General features: G+C 39.0%; 2 protein-coding genes and 1 non-coding gene across 7 annotated transcripts in view; all 3 read left to right on the top strand.

Annotated features, from left to right (window-relative positions):
* The window catches only part of SNURF (SNRPN upstream open reading frame), a 44,020-nt gene extending 33,097 nt beyond the window's left edge, over nt 1-10,923 (top strand). Inside the window, exons 4-10 of one of the 2 annotated variants that reach the window (XM_023727854.1) lie at nt 5,837-5,978; nt 6,809-6,960; nt 8,867-8,978; nt 9,433-9,585; nt 10,036-10,174; nt 10,512-10,637; nt 10,753-10,923. The gene's annotated coding sequence lies outside the window, so the exon portion shown is untranslated. Of the gene's footprint in view, nt 1-5,836; nt 5,979-6,808; nt 6,961-8,866; nt 8,979-9,432; nt 9,586-10,035; nt 10,175-10,511; nt 10,638-10,752 lie in introns of those variants that run through there. The other variant, XM_023727855.1, reaches the window with a different exon arrangement.
* The window catches only part of SNRPN (small nuclear ribonucleoprotein polypeptide N), a 43,976-nt gene extending 33,050 nt beyond the window's left edge, over nt 1-10,926 (top strand). Inside the window, exons 4-10 of one of the 4 annotated variants that reach the window (XM_023727850.1) lie at nt 5,837-5,978; nt 6,809-6,960; nt 8,867-8,978; nt 9,433-9,585; nt 10,036-10,174; nt 10,512-10,637; nt 10,753-10,926. In XM_023727850.1, the coding sequence (XP_023583618.1) occupies nt 5,976-5,978; nt 6,809-6,960; nt 8,867-8,978; nt 9,433-9,585; nt 10,036-10,174; nt 10,512-10,637; nt 10,753-10,790 (723 nt within the window). In that variant the 5' untranslated portion in view covers nt 5,837-5,975 and the 3' untranslated portion in view covers nt 10,791-10,926. The remainder of the gene's footprint in view (nt 1-5,836; nt 5,979-6,808; nt 6,961-8,866; nt 8,979-9,432; nt 9,586-10,035; nt 10,175-10,511; nt 10,638-10,752) is intronic. The other 3 variants (XM_023727851.1, XM_023727852.1, XM_023727853.1) reach the window with 3 other exon arrangements.
* Nucleotides 10,927-15,704: 4,778 nt separating this feature from the next.
* On the top strand, nt 15,705-15,776 carry LOC111819827 (small nucleolar RNA SNORD107). Its single transcript, XR_002823404.1, has one exon. It is a non-coding gene; the product is annotated as a small nucleolar RNA SNORD107 (small nucleolar RNA).
* Nucleotides 15,777-16,777: the final 1,001 nt, after the last annotated feature.

The raw sequence follows: 16,777 nt of genomic DNA, 5'->3' as shown, positions 1-16,777 counted from the left end.
GAATAATCTGAGCTTAGTCTTATTTTTTTTCCTCTGTATGTGACTTCTTGTTTTTTACGAGCTGCACTCAGGATTCTTTGTCTGTCTTTGGTTTTGACGAGTGTGATTATGATATGCCTTGGTGATTTTCTTTTGGGGTCTCTCCTATATGGGGTTCTTTGAGCTTCTTGGATGGCCAGCTTTTCATCTTACATGATATTGGGGAAGTTTTCTGTCATCATTTCTTCAATGATCCTCTCCGTGTTTTTTGTTTTCTCCCTGTGTTCTGGAATTCCAATCACTTGCAAATTTTTGCTTTTGATTGTATCCCACATAACTCTTAGGGTCTCTTCATTTTTCTTTGGTCTCTTTTTCTGAGTTTTCCTGAAACAGACATGTATCCAAGTGTTCGTCTTCAATTCCACTGATCCTGTCTTTCAGCGTTTCAGATCTGCTTCTCAGCCCTTCTATGGCCCTGTCTATTTCTGAAATCTTGTTGTTTATCTTTTTGATTTCTAATTGTTGTTTTTGTATAATTTTTATTTGTGAATTTATTTTGGCATTTTGTTCCTGCATTATTTTCCTGAATTCTTCCAGTTTTTTGTCTGTATTTTCCATGAGTTAGTCTATTTTTTCCTCATGTTTGTCAGCTTTTTGCCTCAGCTCTTGGAGAATTCTGAGTATTAGAAATTTGAATTCCCTCTCAGGTAGTTCTAGTGCATTTTCTTCCACTGGTGAGTCATGTGGTGTTTTATTTTGGATGCGTACTGGAACCATGCTGTCCTGTTTTTGTAAATGTTTTGGTATTGTCTGATGTCTTCGGGGCATTTAGTATTTATTTTTCACGTTTACTGCTTGTAGATTTGTTTGTTTCATCCCTTTTTTTGTTTGTTTTTTAAATTTGACTGTGTCTTAGGAGGCGGACTGTGTGTTCTTTGTTGTTTGCTCGTTTGTGGGCACAATACTTTTTGCCCCCTTCTCCAATTGGCAGGGTCAGTCACTCAGATATGGTACGGCAGGGCAGGTCTAGCTGAAGAGGAGTTACTGGGACGGGGTGTTTGTGGCACTTACTACAGCCACCAGAGCGGGTCGGTAATCAGTGTAGGGCAGGTTCCAGTAGGCCGTGGCTGTGCTGCTTGGTGGTGTGATGTCAAGCGCACGGTGCAGGTAGGCAGGATGCAGCAGGGAGATTGTTATGTGTGGAGCTAAGGTGGATACGGGAGAGAGGAGAGAGGAACAGGAGCCAAAAACATACAAACAAACAAAAAAGAATGCTAGGGGAGCTTGCTGTTTGAGTGGAGAAATGAGAGACTATGAAATTGAGAAAAACAGAAAGGGGAAGAGGAAGGAAAGGAAAGAAAAGAATGAATAAATAAAAATCGGAAACGTTAAAGGACCGCAAAGTTCACAGTGATCCCACCGGTCCAGCTAGAAGGTCTGGGGATGTCGCTCTCAGGTATGGCAGTACAGCCTGGCTAGAAGGTGTAGAGGTATTCAGTGCCAGGATTTCAGGGAACAGAAAGAGAAGGAAGATATAGAGAGACGAGAAACTGAGCAATGAAGAAAGACAAAAAGGAAAAAAGAGGGAAAAGAAAATAAAACAAATTAAAAAAAAAAACAAGAACGGTACCCCCAAAAACAGAAAAAAAAAAACAGCGAAGAAAGAAATGCCTTCAGGGATCCCTCTGCACGTCTGTGCAAGCCGGTGGGAAAGTCCCCCCGCCACACAGCACTGCACGGCCAGAAAGGGCTCCCAACTCAAAAAAACGAAAAGAAAACAAACAAACAAACAAAAGCCGTAGGATCCCATCAGCGTGGCCGCCCAGACTGGGCAGCAGTTCCACACTCGAACGGAGCTCTGCAGCCCCTCAGGAAGAATCAAAGATGGTGCACGGAGCCAGGTATTTGAGCGAAAGGAGGGGGAGGTGATGAGAGGCAAGGAAGAAATCAAAAGAAGTGGAAAAAAGCAACAACAGCAGCCAACAAATGGCACTCTGAGAGCCGGCCTGTTCGGGTGTGTGGAATCCAAGCAGCCGGTGTTTCCCGGTCAAGAGATTGTGGCTGCGGGAAGCAGAGGAGGCCGAGTCGGGGTGAAGAAGGGTGGGTGTTGGGAAAGTGTATATTGCAAATTACCGGCTGTTTTGTCTCCCATTGGACGCTCCGCGAGGCTGGTTTCTCATACCCCGTTTGCTGGTCTCTAGTAGGAGTCCAAGATGGCAGATCTGCGCTGCATTAGCTGGTAGGGGACCTCTGTATGAATCTCTCCTCGCTCTCCGTTCTCTGTCAGTTTTTCTAACTCCATTTGGTGGTTGGCTGAGTTCTTTATCTCTTTATTTGATGTTTTAGGGTTTCAGGATTGTTGTATTCTCTGTTTGGCCTAGTTTTTCGGATCTTTGCTGTGGAGGGACGGCGTGGTGCTTCTGCCTGGAGTGCCATTTTGCCGGAACTCCCTTTAAAAGTTTTTTGATGCATAGTTTTCGGTACCATAAAATTACCAACTCTTGTATGATTTTCTTGTGGTGGTTATATATGTGTATATATACATATACACACATAACATAATATTTGCCATTTTTAGTATTATTGTTCAAGTCAGTGATATTAATTTTATTTACTGTATTGTGCAACCATCACTACTGTCTATTTCCAAATGTTATGCTTCACCCCAAACAGAAACTCAGTACCCCTTAAGCAATAATTCTCCATTCCTCCCTCACCCATATCCCTGGTAACCATGGATAAACTTCTGTTTCTGCATTTGCTTATTCTAGATATTTCACAGAGGTGTATACAAATCTAGACTTTTTAGTAAATTTACATAATTGAACACCCATTGTAACAAGGTAATTTTAGACTACTTCTATCACCCCAATAAGATCCAGTGTTCCTATTTTCAGCCATTCTCTATTTCTACCCCAGCACCAGGCAACCACTAGTCTGTTGTTTTGTCTCTAGGTTTGCTCCGGGTTCCAAGGCTTAATAGATACAGTGTTATAAAAATGGGAATTGCCAAACAAGTGTTTCTGTATTTGAGAAGAGAAGAAAGGTTGAGTTTTTAAAAAAAAATTTTTTTTATTGTGCTTTAGTTGAAGGTTTACAGAACAAATAGTTTCTCATTAAACAGTTCACATATTGTTTTATAACATCGGTTAACAACCCCGTGACATGTCAACACTCCCTTCTCGACCTTGGAGGACCTTTTCTTTTTTTGGGTGAAAATATACATAGCCAAAGATACACCATTTCAATAATTTCTACATGTACAATTCAGTGACATCGATTACGTTCTTCCAGTTGTGCTGCTATTCTCGCTATCCTCTTCCAAATTATTCCATCACCATTGTCTTCAACTCACTGTCAACTCATTGTCCCCTGGGCTTCCCATCAAACCTTTTGAGTTGCTGTTGGCAGTTTGATCTCACATAGATAATTCTGTGTTTGTTTGTTTTTTTTTACTTTAGATGAAGGTTTACAGAACAAAATACTTTCTCATTAAACAGTACACACAATGGTTAACATCCCCACAACATGTCAACACTGTCCTTTCTCAATCTTTGGTTCCCTATTACCAGCTTTCCTGTCACCTCCTGCTATCTAGTCCTTGTCCCTGGACTGCTGTGCCTCATTAGTCCCGTTTTGTTTTATGGGGCTGTCCAGTTCCCAGCTGAACGGTGAACCTCGGGAGTGACTTTACCACTGAGCTAAAAGTGTGTCCAGGGGCCATACTCTCAGGGTTTCTCCAATCTGTCAAGCCAGTAAATCTGGTCTTTTTTTGTGTGTTAGAATTTTGTTCTACATCCTTCTCCAGCTCTGTCCAGGACCCTCTGTTGTGATCCCGGTCAGAGCAGTCGGGTGGTAGCCAGGTACCATCTAGCTGTTCTGGACTCAGTCTGGTGGAGGCCTTGGTAGCTGTGATCTATTAGTCTTTTGGGCTAATCTTTTCCTTGTATCCTGTTCTCTTCATTCTCCCTTGCTCCCGAAGGGGTGAGACCCAGTGGAGTGTCTTAGATGGCTGCTCACAGGCTTTTAAGACCCCAGATGCTACTCACCAAGGTAGAATGTAGAACGTTGTCTTTATAAACTGTGTTATGCCAATTGAGCTAGATGTTCCCTGAGACCATGGTCCCCACAGACCTCCGCCGAGCAATTCAGTCCCTCAGGGAGTTTGGATGTGTCTGTGGAGCTTTCATGACAAGAAAGGTTGAGTTTTATATATAGGTGGTATGGTTTGGACTCTGCAATATAAAGAATTGTAAGACAATATTCAGAATATAGATTGTCTAGGTGTTAAACTTGAGTTTGGGTCAGAAACTGCATTTGAGAGTCTTCAGGCTGCTGATTAGTATACTCCTTTTGAGATATTTAAGTATAATGTTTATGTAAAACCTTAATTCATGGAAATATTGGATTCCCCTGGGGTGCTAGGCATTTAAGTATCTGTAAGGACATAATTCTTGTACTCTTGAGAACATAAGTCTGGTTGATGGGAGAAGAGGTATTCGTATAGAGATTAGTCAGTTGGACAGTGTGTTGAGATATGGACAGATTGTTTTGCAGGAAATGTTCCAAATAGAAGCGACATCAGGAGGTTGTTTAGACAGTCTGGTACCGTCCAAGTTCTCATAAAAATTTATTTAATTGACATAAAATTTTGTGAATTAGAGGGAAAACATCTCTCCTGCATCTTACCGCCATTACTGAACTATTACTTTGTGTTCTCTTCAGATCTATTACCATATGACTCCACATGGCAAACAGTGTCCTCAAAACGTTATTTCTCTTTATTGTTTTGATGTTTCTACAGTTTGTTATTACAGTTTAAATTAATTTCTTTTAACATCCTTTGTTTAACCAGTTTCCTTTTTCTTTATTGTGGTAAAATAAACAGCTGCCATTTTAATCAAGTTTACATGTACAATTCAGTGACATAAATAACCAGTTTACTTTTCTTGTTTCCAGTATTGAAAGCAGTGAAGGTATAATAATATTGGAAACGGTTGCATTGTTAAAAGTAGTTATAGCAGATTTTGTTATAATGCTGTGCTACTTTTATGCATAAATCTAAACTTCTGTTAAAAATGTAATTATTTGTGTGTGTTTTTTAATAAGTCGCAGTTTGAAGCTTTGTAACAACCAGTTCAGCCTAGATTTGGTAGCCATGTTTAGAAGGAGCATTTTTTTTAACATAATAGGGAAAAGGATAAATTATTGTTAAAACGTGTGTTTCCTTGATGAGTGTGGAAGTTGCCATATTCCGACATATATGTCATTAGTTGTATTCACCCTTTTGACAGGGAAGATTTAAGCAGGTATGTAGTAATAAACTTGGCTCTTGGTAAATAAAGAGTAGCTAACATTATTTTGATGGAGCTATAGGGAGAAGGGAACATTTCAGTTGGAAGAATTTAAGTGCATTATTAGGTGGTATGGCTAAACACAAAACAAACAAACTAAAAAAACCACGAATGTTTGAATTAATATAGTGGTAATTGAAATGGAGAAAATTGAATATCAAAATGTTGATGTAGAGTTGACTTGGTATTAATTTTAGACCAGAGAAAAAATGAATCATTAGCTTAAATAAGTAGGGAAAGAGAAAATAGTAAATTTTGGGATAGAAAATGAAGCTTATTTTTGGCACATGTAAGACTTTCTAGGCAATATAAAATTAAATGAATTTTGTTAAATATGAGAGTTAAGATGAGGGAATAGTGAATTAGGGAGGTCCCTTGGTGGTTGTGGGAACATGGGAGTAGGAATATTTTTAATATGTCTTTTGTGGTTTTCATGCATAATTATCTGCCTGTTTTAAAACATGGTAGATCATAGTGCAGCTAGAACATGCTTTCCTCTGCAGGCTCCATCTACTGTTTGAAGCTTCTGCCCAGCTTGCATTGTTTATAGGAGAATCTACATCATACCTTTATCTGTAGCCTTCCCCTAGGTCTTAAGGATCCAGAAACACTGAGGACGTTGGATTTGGCAGAACAGCAATCATGGTAAGGTGATGATTAGGAGAGAGGGGTGGGAAATTGCTGCAAGGGTTTAAAACAATGGTTTGCCCCAGGATGTGGGTTGATTTTAGGTTCTGAATGTTAAAAATCAGAAATCAGTCTGTAGAGGTGGATTCTCATTGAATTAGAGTAACAGCTGAAGATGAGTGATGTGTCGTATTGTAGTAGTAAAAAGGTTTGCAAACCATTTTGTTGTGAGAAAATACAGGAGAGTTTTTGGTCATGATTATAACCATCCTGAAGATAGACTATTTGGCCAGATTGCAGTATACATAACATCAACTTTGAAAATGGAGGAATTTGGGGCTCAGTATAGATGAAAGCAGTCTGGAGAAGGATACAGTATCCTAACCCTATTAATACCTGTTGCCCTCGAGTCGATTGCGACTCATAGAGACCCTGTAAGGACAGAGTAGAAATGCCCCCATAGGGTTTCCAAGAATGGCTGGTGGATTTGAACTGCCTATCTTTTGGTTAGCAGCCAAGCTCTTAACCACTGCTCCACCCTGTTAATAGTAAAAACAAAAAAACCAAAACTTGGAGAGGAGAGAAAAAGAGATAGGGTGAAGTTTTCTGTAAGAGGGTGAGATTTGGATATGAATTGGGAAAAGAATGGGATTAGAATGATGGAGCTATAGAAGGGAACTGGATTCAGATGTAGACTAGGTGTGAAGGACGTTGGGGAAAGGAGGAGAGATTTACTTGGTGAAAGAAACCAGTTTGCGGTTGGTATAGGAATAGGGAATAGACTCGAGTGGCATAGAAAACTAGGCTGTGAACACGCTGATTATTGACTCTTATTTTACTCCTTGCAGACCGTGGGCAAGAGCAGCAAGATGCTGCAGCACATTGACTATAGGATGAGATGTATCCTGCAAGATGGCCGAATCTTCATTGGCACCTTTAAGGCTTTTGACAAGCATATGAACTTAATCCTCTGTGATTGTGATGAGTTCAGGAAGATCAAGTAAGAAGGACCTATTTGGGTAAAGAGCATGTGGGCAGAGGCAGTGGGAAGCCAAGGCCAGAGCAGGAGTAGGGATTACCGAGGGTAACTGAAGGAGGTGGGGAAAAAGTGTCTAACCTTGGGCCTCATCTTCAAATAGCTGCAGAGTCTCCCAGTCTTAGAGTCTTTGTAGCTACAGAACTATTTCAAATTTGCAAAAACAATCATAAATTTACTGATCCGTGATCAGACTGTATAGTATGATCAAAATACCAAATTACATTTTTGTGTATTTTTTTTTTAATTGAGAAAAATGTTGTTGACAGATTGGCTTTTGTGGCAGTCTTTCAAACTGAGGGCATGTTGGATGAAATAGAAAATAACATTTTTTCCTCATGGTTGAGGAATGGGGACATAATTACAAGAGTCCATGCCAGTTCTGGCATTTGTTCAGTGCAGCCTTTCAGTAAGCCCCTTGTTTTGTCTGAATTGTGTTAAGTGTTCATTTTGTGTTGATCCCCAACCTCCTCTGCTCACTTACCTTTGAGGATAATCTCACTTACTCCTAGAATAATCACCTCTGTTGGACTGTCTGCTTTGCACTTGTGCTTGGCCACCTTCCTCTAATAGGGTATCCTTGTACTATCTGTCATTTTTAGCAACAAGACTAATTGGTAGGAGAAATTGATAGATGTTAGTGTCTTCCTACCTCTACTCAGTTGAGTTTTTCATTCAGAATATTTGGGTGGTGGCCTGTAAGGCATCACCTTTGAGTCTCAGCTTGATTTCCTCTATTCCCACAGTTGGTGATATACTGTCAAACATTTTAACATTTAATGTCCATTTCACTTTGAGTTTTAAAATATAAAAAAAAGTGATGTTTGACCGCTTGTGCCTGCTGAGGTCAGTTCTTCTCAGTTAAATTTGAACGAATAGAATTTGTAACATTTTCGTTGTTGTTCCTCTTTCATTTATTCTCAGTTTCCTTCCTGTATACCAAGGTGGATCATTTCAAAAGTGCTAGGATGGTAGATACCTCAATGTTATTTTTATTTTTTTGTTTAAACCACCTTTCTGCTGAAAAGCATTAAAAAAAACCTTATGGTAGTGGTAAATACCAAAGAAGGTATTTGAGAGCTTTGGGCATATTTTCAATTTCTGTTTCTCCTTTCTTGACCAAGTTATGGGAATAATTACATGTACTTAATGCTTCAGTGTGCATTATTCGCTGATAACAACTAATGAGATTTAGGAAATGGCATTGTAACGGTTACTTTTACGTGTTCAGTGTGGTTTAAACCTCATGCGTGTATGAAAAGATGTTAATCTGATTTTTCCTGCTTACATTTGAAGAAACTAGGATGAGAATTTAATTTTCCAAAGTTACATAGTAAATGGTAAGCTCAGGAATACACAGGTATCTCTGATTCTAAATACTTCTTCATTACCATTTTGTATGCCCTCTTCTTCTGCCTGTTACTGTCCCATTCATTATTTCAGTTCCTTGACATGTCAATAAGATTTACCTTAGTTAAAAAAATTATTTAAACATTTATTTCCCATCTTAAAATAAATATACAATGAGGTTTCAGTTTGGACTGTCTTAAAAGGCTTACCGTGTCATTGCATTTGTTTTATAATGAAGAAATTAGTTTTGCTCAAGTGTAATGTCAAGGAATATTCTGGAAAGGACTGCAAGTTTAATAGGAAAAGAGCTTCACCATTCACCCTGCTGTACCTAGTGTTTGCATATCAGCTGAGTCTAGGTGTTAATTTTATCACAGCTCAGTAGCTGTCTTCTGTTTAAATGAGCTTCTTGGCATCAGTTATTGTCTTAATTTTTACTTCGTGATGCACAAGTAAGTTACGTAAATAATTTGAGTAGAGATCCTAACTTATCTCACTGAAATTTACTTCTGATTTATAGGCCAAAGAATGCGAAGCAGCCAGAGCGTGAAGAAAAACGGGTTTTGGGTCTGGTGTTGCTGCGTGGGGAGAACTTGGTTTCCATGACTGTGGAGGGGCCACCCCCCAAAGATGTAAGATGTAGAGCAGGACGGAACTTTCATGTGGAAGAACATTACTTTATTGGAGATGTCTGTTACATTAGGGCATGACAGAGGCCCCGTATAGTACATCTTTGTCAGTGAAAATGTGCTTAACACTTGATGTCACTTCTTCTTTGTATTTAGAGATTATGGGTTTTATGATAAATTATTCTCTGTACTGTTCAGTATGTGGATAAGAGTAGGAGTTGTTAATTTACTTTCTCTTTGTATGATCATAAAAATACACATTTCCACAATTTGACAAATATAATGTACATTTTAGGCATCTGCAAGATGCCTCCAAGGTGCGCTTGCCCGTTTATTCCTTTGAGTACAGAACCAGTAAGACACAGGTGGAATGGGAACGGGGTGGAGTAAGTTAGTGAAGGAGTGAGTAAGACTACTGAGAATTTGGTTTCAAGTTTTAAAAACTTTTTTGTTTCAGACTGGCATTGCTCGGGTTCCACTAGCTGGAGCTGCAGGAGGCCCTGGAGTTGGCAGGGCAGCTGGCAGAGGGGTACCAGCTGGGGTCCCAATTCCCCAGGCTCCTGCTGGATTAGCAGGACCTGTCCGAGGGGTTGGAGGCCCATCCCAACAGGTGAGGAACCAGGAGGAGGTTTTGTTTTATTGGGAGGAAGTGCCTAGAGCCTTAGGATGAGGAGATTTAAAACTTGAGACTTCATCCTGTGTTGCATAAGCAGCGTATGCTGCAGAGGGCACTGAGGAGGAAGGTAGAGTGGGCATTGGTGCTTTAAAGTCACCTTGTAAGAGTAACTTGCCACTATTGTTACTTGATGAGTGAAAACAATAGGCTTGAGAAAATGCAAAAGGGTTTATTAGATGGAAAAGGGGCTCATTAAGTTTAAAGGAGAATGTGTACCAAGAGTTATTTGTTTTTTTAATTTAAAAATAATGGGCATAATGGGAGAAGTACAAAATTGCCATACTTTTTAAGAATTCAGTGGGTCATTAGCCCCATTTATTTTTTGTGCTTGAACGATATGAGGTAGGCCTCAATTTCACTGTTTTTCTGGTCATGCCTTCTCAGGTAATGACGCCCCAGGGAAGAGGCACTGTAGCAGCTGCTGCAGTTGCTGCCACTGCTAGCATTGCTGGAGCCCCGACACAGTACCCACCAGGTCGGGGAACCCCACCTCCACCTGTGGGCAGAGCAACCCCACCTCCAGGTAAGGGATTGATGAACAAGTAGTAGAAGATTTTGGTTCTTAAGAAGCAGGTTTGGGATTGTAGCATTATGAGGGAATGAGGCCTAAAGATATTCTTGGTAAGAAGATACTATATTAAGGCCCAGTCCAAGTACCTAGCTAGAAGCATGGGATTATGCTTCCCTCTTTAGGATACTGGATTTTTAATAAACAGTTGTAGTCTCTTTTAAATTAAGGATGGGATACAGGGGTAATGGATATCTGGGCCCATTTATTTAAATATTATCTTGGAATGAATTCTGTTAACTTAGATGAGCTGATTTATGAGGCTTTTATTTCTGTCATTTTCCTTTTGTAGGCATTATGGCTCCTCCACCTGGTATGAGACCACCCATGGGCCCACCGATTGGGCTTCCTCCGGCTCGAGGGACCCCAATAGGCATGCCCCCTCCAGGAATGAGACCCCCTCCACCAGGAATTAGAGGTGAGTAGGCACACTGGTGCTCTTGGGATTACTCAATTATAGTGTGCCTAGTGATGGCAGCCAAGCCCTGAATACGTGTCTGTTCTTTTTTTACGGATATGTCTTTTCTTTCTAGGTCCACCTCCCCCAGGAATGCGTCCACCAAGACCCTAGGATACTGTTGATCCTTCTTAGTCACTTTTTCCCTGCAATGCGTCGTGTAAAACCGTGTAGAGTGTTCGTGAGCTTTTTGTCTCCTCTTTGCTGCATTAATATTAGCTAATAATAAATACATAGAGCAATTAAACTGCAAGGTACTGTGTACAATTTTTTTGTGTGTGTCTGTTGGTTTTGTTGAAGTCAGAGTGGGATTTTTCTGGTCTTGAAGTTGTGAGGGGTAAGGTGAATCCTGTTAAGCAACTCATTTAAATCGTTTTCTCTTTAGTCCATATGATAAAATGATACACTCGTTTTTGCTTCGTAACTTGCGCTTTGTGCATTGACCAGTGCTGGTCAATAACCTTTTACAGATAAGAAAACTAATGACCAGGTAGATTTAAGAAGTCAAGCTAAGATTCACATTAACCTCCTAGTTCACACTTACTTTTATCTGAGGGGTAATGCAAATGAGATGAAAAGCATTGTGAGGCCACCTGTATACCAAGGGAAATTGTAGTACTGAATCAGACACTGCTTATTGAATCAAAGCATTTGGAATAGTAGTTACTCCTTTTTCTTGAAAGTTTACCTGAGGTGATCAGTTTTTACGGCTCCATTGTGCCTGATGTGGCCATAGAACATGGTCTGATCCTGGAAGAATCATCACCTGAAATAAGTAAGTATTAATAACTGATAAAAAGAGCGTGGGTACTAGGAGGCAGAGGGATTTCATATTTGAGATAATGCATTATATTACTTAAAAGATAATTGGTATGCTACAGTACAGTTTCTGATTATGCCCAACTGCTTTACTTATTAAGGTACTGGAATTCTTCAGAGGAACAGATACTCTCTTCTAGTTAAATAGCCTAAGTATCTAGATCCAATTTTAGTTGGTCTTTGAACAATGAAGTAATTTTTAAAAGGAAAGGGGAAGGAGTTTTTTTAGGTTTTACTACTAAGCTTTCAGGGTCATTCAGTAGGCAGTGAGTGGATCACCCGTGTTGACTGTTAAGAGTTAGCTTGTCAAAGTCTATGGTTAGAGATTGAAGTTAACTCCATAGTAAGCCTAAGACTGGTAGACTGATTGAGACTGCACTTTCTCCAGCAGAGGTTGTGTATATACACGTCATTGTTTCTTTCTTTTAAATTATATCCTCGGAAGTGGTAGTCACTCAAGAAAAAGGGACCTTCGAAGAGACGACAGTTGCTATCACCAATACTATGTGTTTCCACCAGAGTAGTTTCTAGGATTGGTGGCCATTAACTATCAGGTAAGGAACATAAAATAGTCAAGCCTTACTTGGTTTTGGAGAGTTCTTTAATACAGATGAGACATCACTTTTTTCTGAGTTTGTGAGTGTTAAAAAACAACAACATCAAAATAAACAAAAACTTTTGATTTCAGCTCCCCAGCCAAGATGTTTTATCTGGATCACTGGAGACAAAGCCACTCTGTTAGGACAGAATTGTCTCTAAGATGATAGATAGTTTTTCCTCGCTAAACAGTGTGTGGATCATATCTAAGAAGCTATGTTTTCTGCTCAGTCTGCTGTGTGGACCCACTTTTCCCAGTGATCTGTGTTAACTTTTTTCCTTTTTGGAAGGAAAACGTTACTCCTTTTGTGTGTCTGCTGGTATATATGGCATTCAGATTTTGGCACGTGTGATCATGCATCATATATGAAGAAAACCCGTTGTATAACACTTCTTTAAAGATGGCCTCTTTTTTATTTTTAGTAAGGAGAGACTTTATTTGAAAGGATTATTGGGGTAGGGGTGTCTATTGCAGTAGGGAGAGTGCTCTGACCATAAAATCTGCAAACATCGGGTTAGGGTTAGAAGAAAAGGCTTCTTTTATAGAGAAGTGAAAAATCCATTGCCTTCAAGTCCATTCTGACTCATGGCGACCCCATGTGTTACAGAGTAGAACTGCTCCATAGAATTTGTTTTTGAATATTTGTTTAGGTAAAAGTGTATAGAACAAATTAGTTTCCCATTCAACAGTTTACACCAATTTGTGACATTGGTCGTAAACCCCTGAATATGTCAGCATTCTCCCCCCTCCCTCCCTGGGTTCCATGTGTCCATTTACCCAGATTTCCTGCCCCTACAGTCCTAAAGTTTGTTTTTGGCAAATGCTGTCCTTTAGGTCTCATATAGTTGATTGTTCTGAGGTATACATTCCTCACTGATGGTATTGTTAGTTTTATAGGCCTGTCCATTGTATGGCTATAATATGATCTCTGTGATTGATTTCAGTTCCAAGTTTGAAGGATGTTTAAGGGCGATAGTTTCAAAGGGTTTCACCAGTTTCTCTCAGACCAGTAAGTCTGATCTGATTTATGACTTTGAATTTTGTTATACATTTCTCTCTCTGTCCATGACCTACTATTGTGGTCCCAGTCAGAGCTGTTGGTAGTGGTAGCCAGGCACCATCTAGTTCTTCTGGTCTCAGGCTAGTGGAGGCCATGGTTCATGTGGTCCTTTAGTCTTTTGGACAAATTGTTCCCTTGTGTCTTTGATTTTCTTCACTATTCTTTGCTTCAGACAGGAAGAGACCAACTGTTCTTAGATGGCTACTCTCAAGCTTTTAAGACCCCAGTCGGTACTCACCAAAGGTAGGATGTAGAACGTTGTCTCTGTGGATTATGATATGCCAATTGACCTAAATGTCTTCTGAGACTATGGTTCCTAGCCCAAAGATGCCTTCTTTTGCAAGTTAGAGGTGCATGACAAGAACTCCAGATTAGGCAAGGTGTTTACTTCAAATGGCTATTTTGGTTTGTGATAATACCATTCGCAGCACAGAACTTTCTGGAATTTTTTCCTAACAATTTTTACATATAACGCTGTAGCATTGATCACATTCTTCAAGTTGTTCAACCATGGTTTGCTCTCCTTTCCCAAATTATTATATCATCGTTAATATAAACTCATTCCCCTCTAAGCAAAAAACTCCCCTTTTCTCCTTGCTCCCACCCTTGGAAACCACTAATTTTGGTTTCTAAACTTTTGCTTATTTCATGTAAGTGAGAACATACAGTGTCTATTCTTTTGTGACTCAGCATGATTTCACGGTTCATCCTTGTAGCATGCATCAGAACTACATTTCTCTTTATGGCAGAGTAATATCCCAGTATAGGCAAGTATCATGTTTTGTTTATGCATTCATCTGTTGATGAACATTTCAGTTATTTCCACCTTTTGACTATTGTGAATAGTGCTGCAGTCAACATTAGTGTGTGTGTAACTGTTTTTGTCTCTTAGATATATAGCTAGCATTGAGATTGCTGAGTCATGTGGTACTTCTGTGTTCAACTTTGAGAAATCACCAAAATGTTTCCTACAGTTTCTGCACCATTTTATTGTACATTACCACCAGCTGTACCATTTCTGCCAGCAATGATTAAGGATTTCTGTTTCTCTAAAACATCCAACACCTATTGGTAGTCATTTTTATCATTGCCATTCTAATAGAGAATAAAATGGTATGTCATTGTGGTTTTGATTTGCATCTCCCTGATGGCTAATGAAGGAGCCCTGGTTGTCCAGCACTTAAGCGCTTAGCTGCAGTACGAACCCACCAGCCACTCCATGGGAGAAAGATGTGGCAGTTTGCTCCTGTAAAGATTTAAAGTCTTGGAAACCCGATGGGGGCAGTTCTACTCTGTCCTGTAGGGTTGCTAGGAGTTGGAATAGACTCAATGGCAATGGGCTGGGAATGCTAATGAGCATCCTTTCATGTGCTTGTTGGCCACTTGAATATTCTCTTTGACGCTTTCTTGAATTTTTTGAGAACCCTGATTGTGTCATGTACTAGAAGACCACTTGGAATACAAATTTTCATAAAATTGCATGTAGAGAGTGAGATATGTGTCTTCAATCATCAAATTTCAGACATCAGAATTATGGGTCTGGTGTCCCTTAGAATTCTTTGTATATTCCTGAATTCAAACCAGTATGTGCCTCATCTGAAACATGACAGGGCAAAAACTTTCTGGTTTCTAGGTATACATATTTATTAACTTACTCCAAAAACATGTTGCATATATCGTATCTGTTAAGACTTTCATTGTGATTTAAATAATACTTTCAAATAGAATTCTGAGATTTAATAGTTACGCTATGTTAGTAGTTGGTTATGAAGTCCTTCTGGTATTCTCTGTTAATATGATAGCTAAACTGAACTTGGTACAAAAGATTTCTAAGATATTTAAGGCATTCTCCATCTTCATGCAGTCACTGGCCCCTAATCATGTAATCATATCAATGTTTAAGAGTCTTGTAATTAATGGACTGGTGTTTTCTTTCTTTCTTTTAATTATAATATTACAGTTGGGAACAAATTTACATATCTAATTATTTTATAATACTGCATCTCGTCTAGAATTTTCATAATCTTGTTTTCAAGATCAGAAAAAACACTGTAGTCACTTCAAATAAAACTTTTATTGATATCTGCAAATAATCAGTTACAACCTCTATTATATCAATAGGTGTAATTTTAAAAATGTGTTATCATCCAACTGATAGTACATTGCTAGATTGTCTTATTCGTGTGTTTTATTCCCTTTGGTACTGGCCATACACGTAATACTTGGTATGTGCATTTTATTAAATAAATGAAGCAAGGAATATGATCCTGGGTTTTCTGTAGTGGGAGAATGACTTCTGTGCCTGAAATGGGATGTATGTGTGTTGGAACTCTTTCATGTGATGTCGTTTTGCCAACTTAGGTGATGACTCTGAAGTGAAGAGAGAATTTGAGTTCTGAATTTGCTGACCCATCATCAGTGTGGGTCCTACGCAGTAGTGTCCCAAATAACACTGAAAATCATGTTAACTGCATTTAGGACAGAAACATAAATCACTACAGGTAAAATAACCTTGTGATAAAAATTACATATATTGCAGAGGCCTTGGCTAGGTTCGTGATGACAATGGACCTTATCTGACCATTATGATTTTAAAATTTGAGCTTAAAATGACTCTGAAATCCAGTCACTGTGCCTCACTAGACTTCAGAGCATGTTATTTTCAACAAAATATGTTGGCTTGACATGTGAAAACTTTGAATAGTTAAAAATGGCAGGTGCAATATTGCACTTTGCTAGTTCCTCAAATATCCATTTTTTATTTTTGTAAATATTCTAACTTAATGTATATTTTTATTTTTTTCCTGAACTTTATATGTTATTGAAAGCAAACTAGAAACCCTTCCTTGGATCCCTGAAGACACATACATGTGACATGGAAACATGGACATGTCCCTTGCTAAACTGTGATTGCCACCTCTTGGATCAAAACTTGAGTGACAGAGCTGTCCAGGAAGGAAGGAAACTAGTATTTCTGGAGCATATGTAATGCAGTGAGTATGGTAAGTGCCTCCACATGGATGTTGTTTGTTTTTGAGGACAGTTAATTTTGTATGTGTGTTTTCTTCAGTTGTCTGCTATTAATCAACTGGTAAAGAGCCTGCCACATGCTAGATTTTTCAGAAAATCTAAGTGAATAAATGTGACAGTATTACTAAGTTATGTCCTTACATTTTACAGTTACATCCTTACGGTGGAATATCTGTGGTTAGAATCTAGCCTGTCTGATACCTAACGCGATAAACTCACACCCTAAAGTAGTCATTCATTTCTGGATAGTGGCTGACCAAATGATTTAGTATATCTGCCAACATTTGTTGCAGTGATGCTAAGTACTTCCTCAAGAAATTACAATGCATATGTGGGTATAAGTTTTAGTCTTTTGTTTTTTTTTTTGGTGAAAATATATACAACAAAACTACACCAATTCAACAATTTCTACATGTACAATTCAGTGACAGTGGTTACATTCTTCAAGTTGTACCACCTTTCTCTGTCCTTTTCCAAATTATTTCATCATCTTTAGAATAAACTCACTGCCCCCTAAGCTTCTCAGCAAACTTTTCAAGTTGCCATTTTGAATTTCATCGTCTGAAGATAAATCTTAAAAAGAGCACAATATTC

This window comes from Trichechus manatus, unplaced genomic scaffold (genome assembly GCF_000243295.1).
Source record: "Trichechus manatus latirostris isolate Lorelei unplaced genomic scaffold, TriManLat1.0 scaffold00019, whole genome shotgun sequence".
Lineage (NCBI taxonomy): Eukaryota > Metazoa > Chordata > Mammalia > Sirenia > Trichechidae > Trichechus > Trichechus manatus.
The sequence above is the reverse complement of the archived record's forward strand: the minus strand, read 5'-3'. Positions and strand labels throughout refer to the sequence as shown.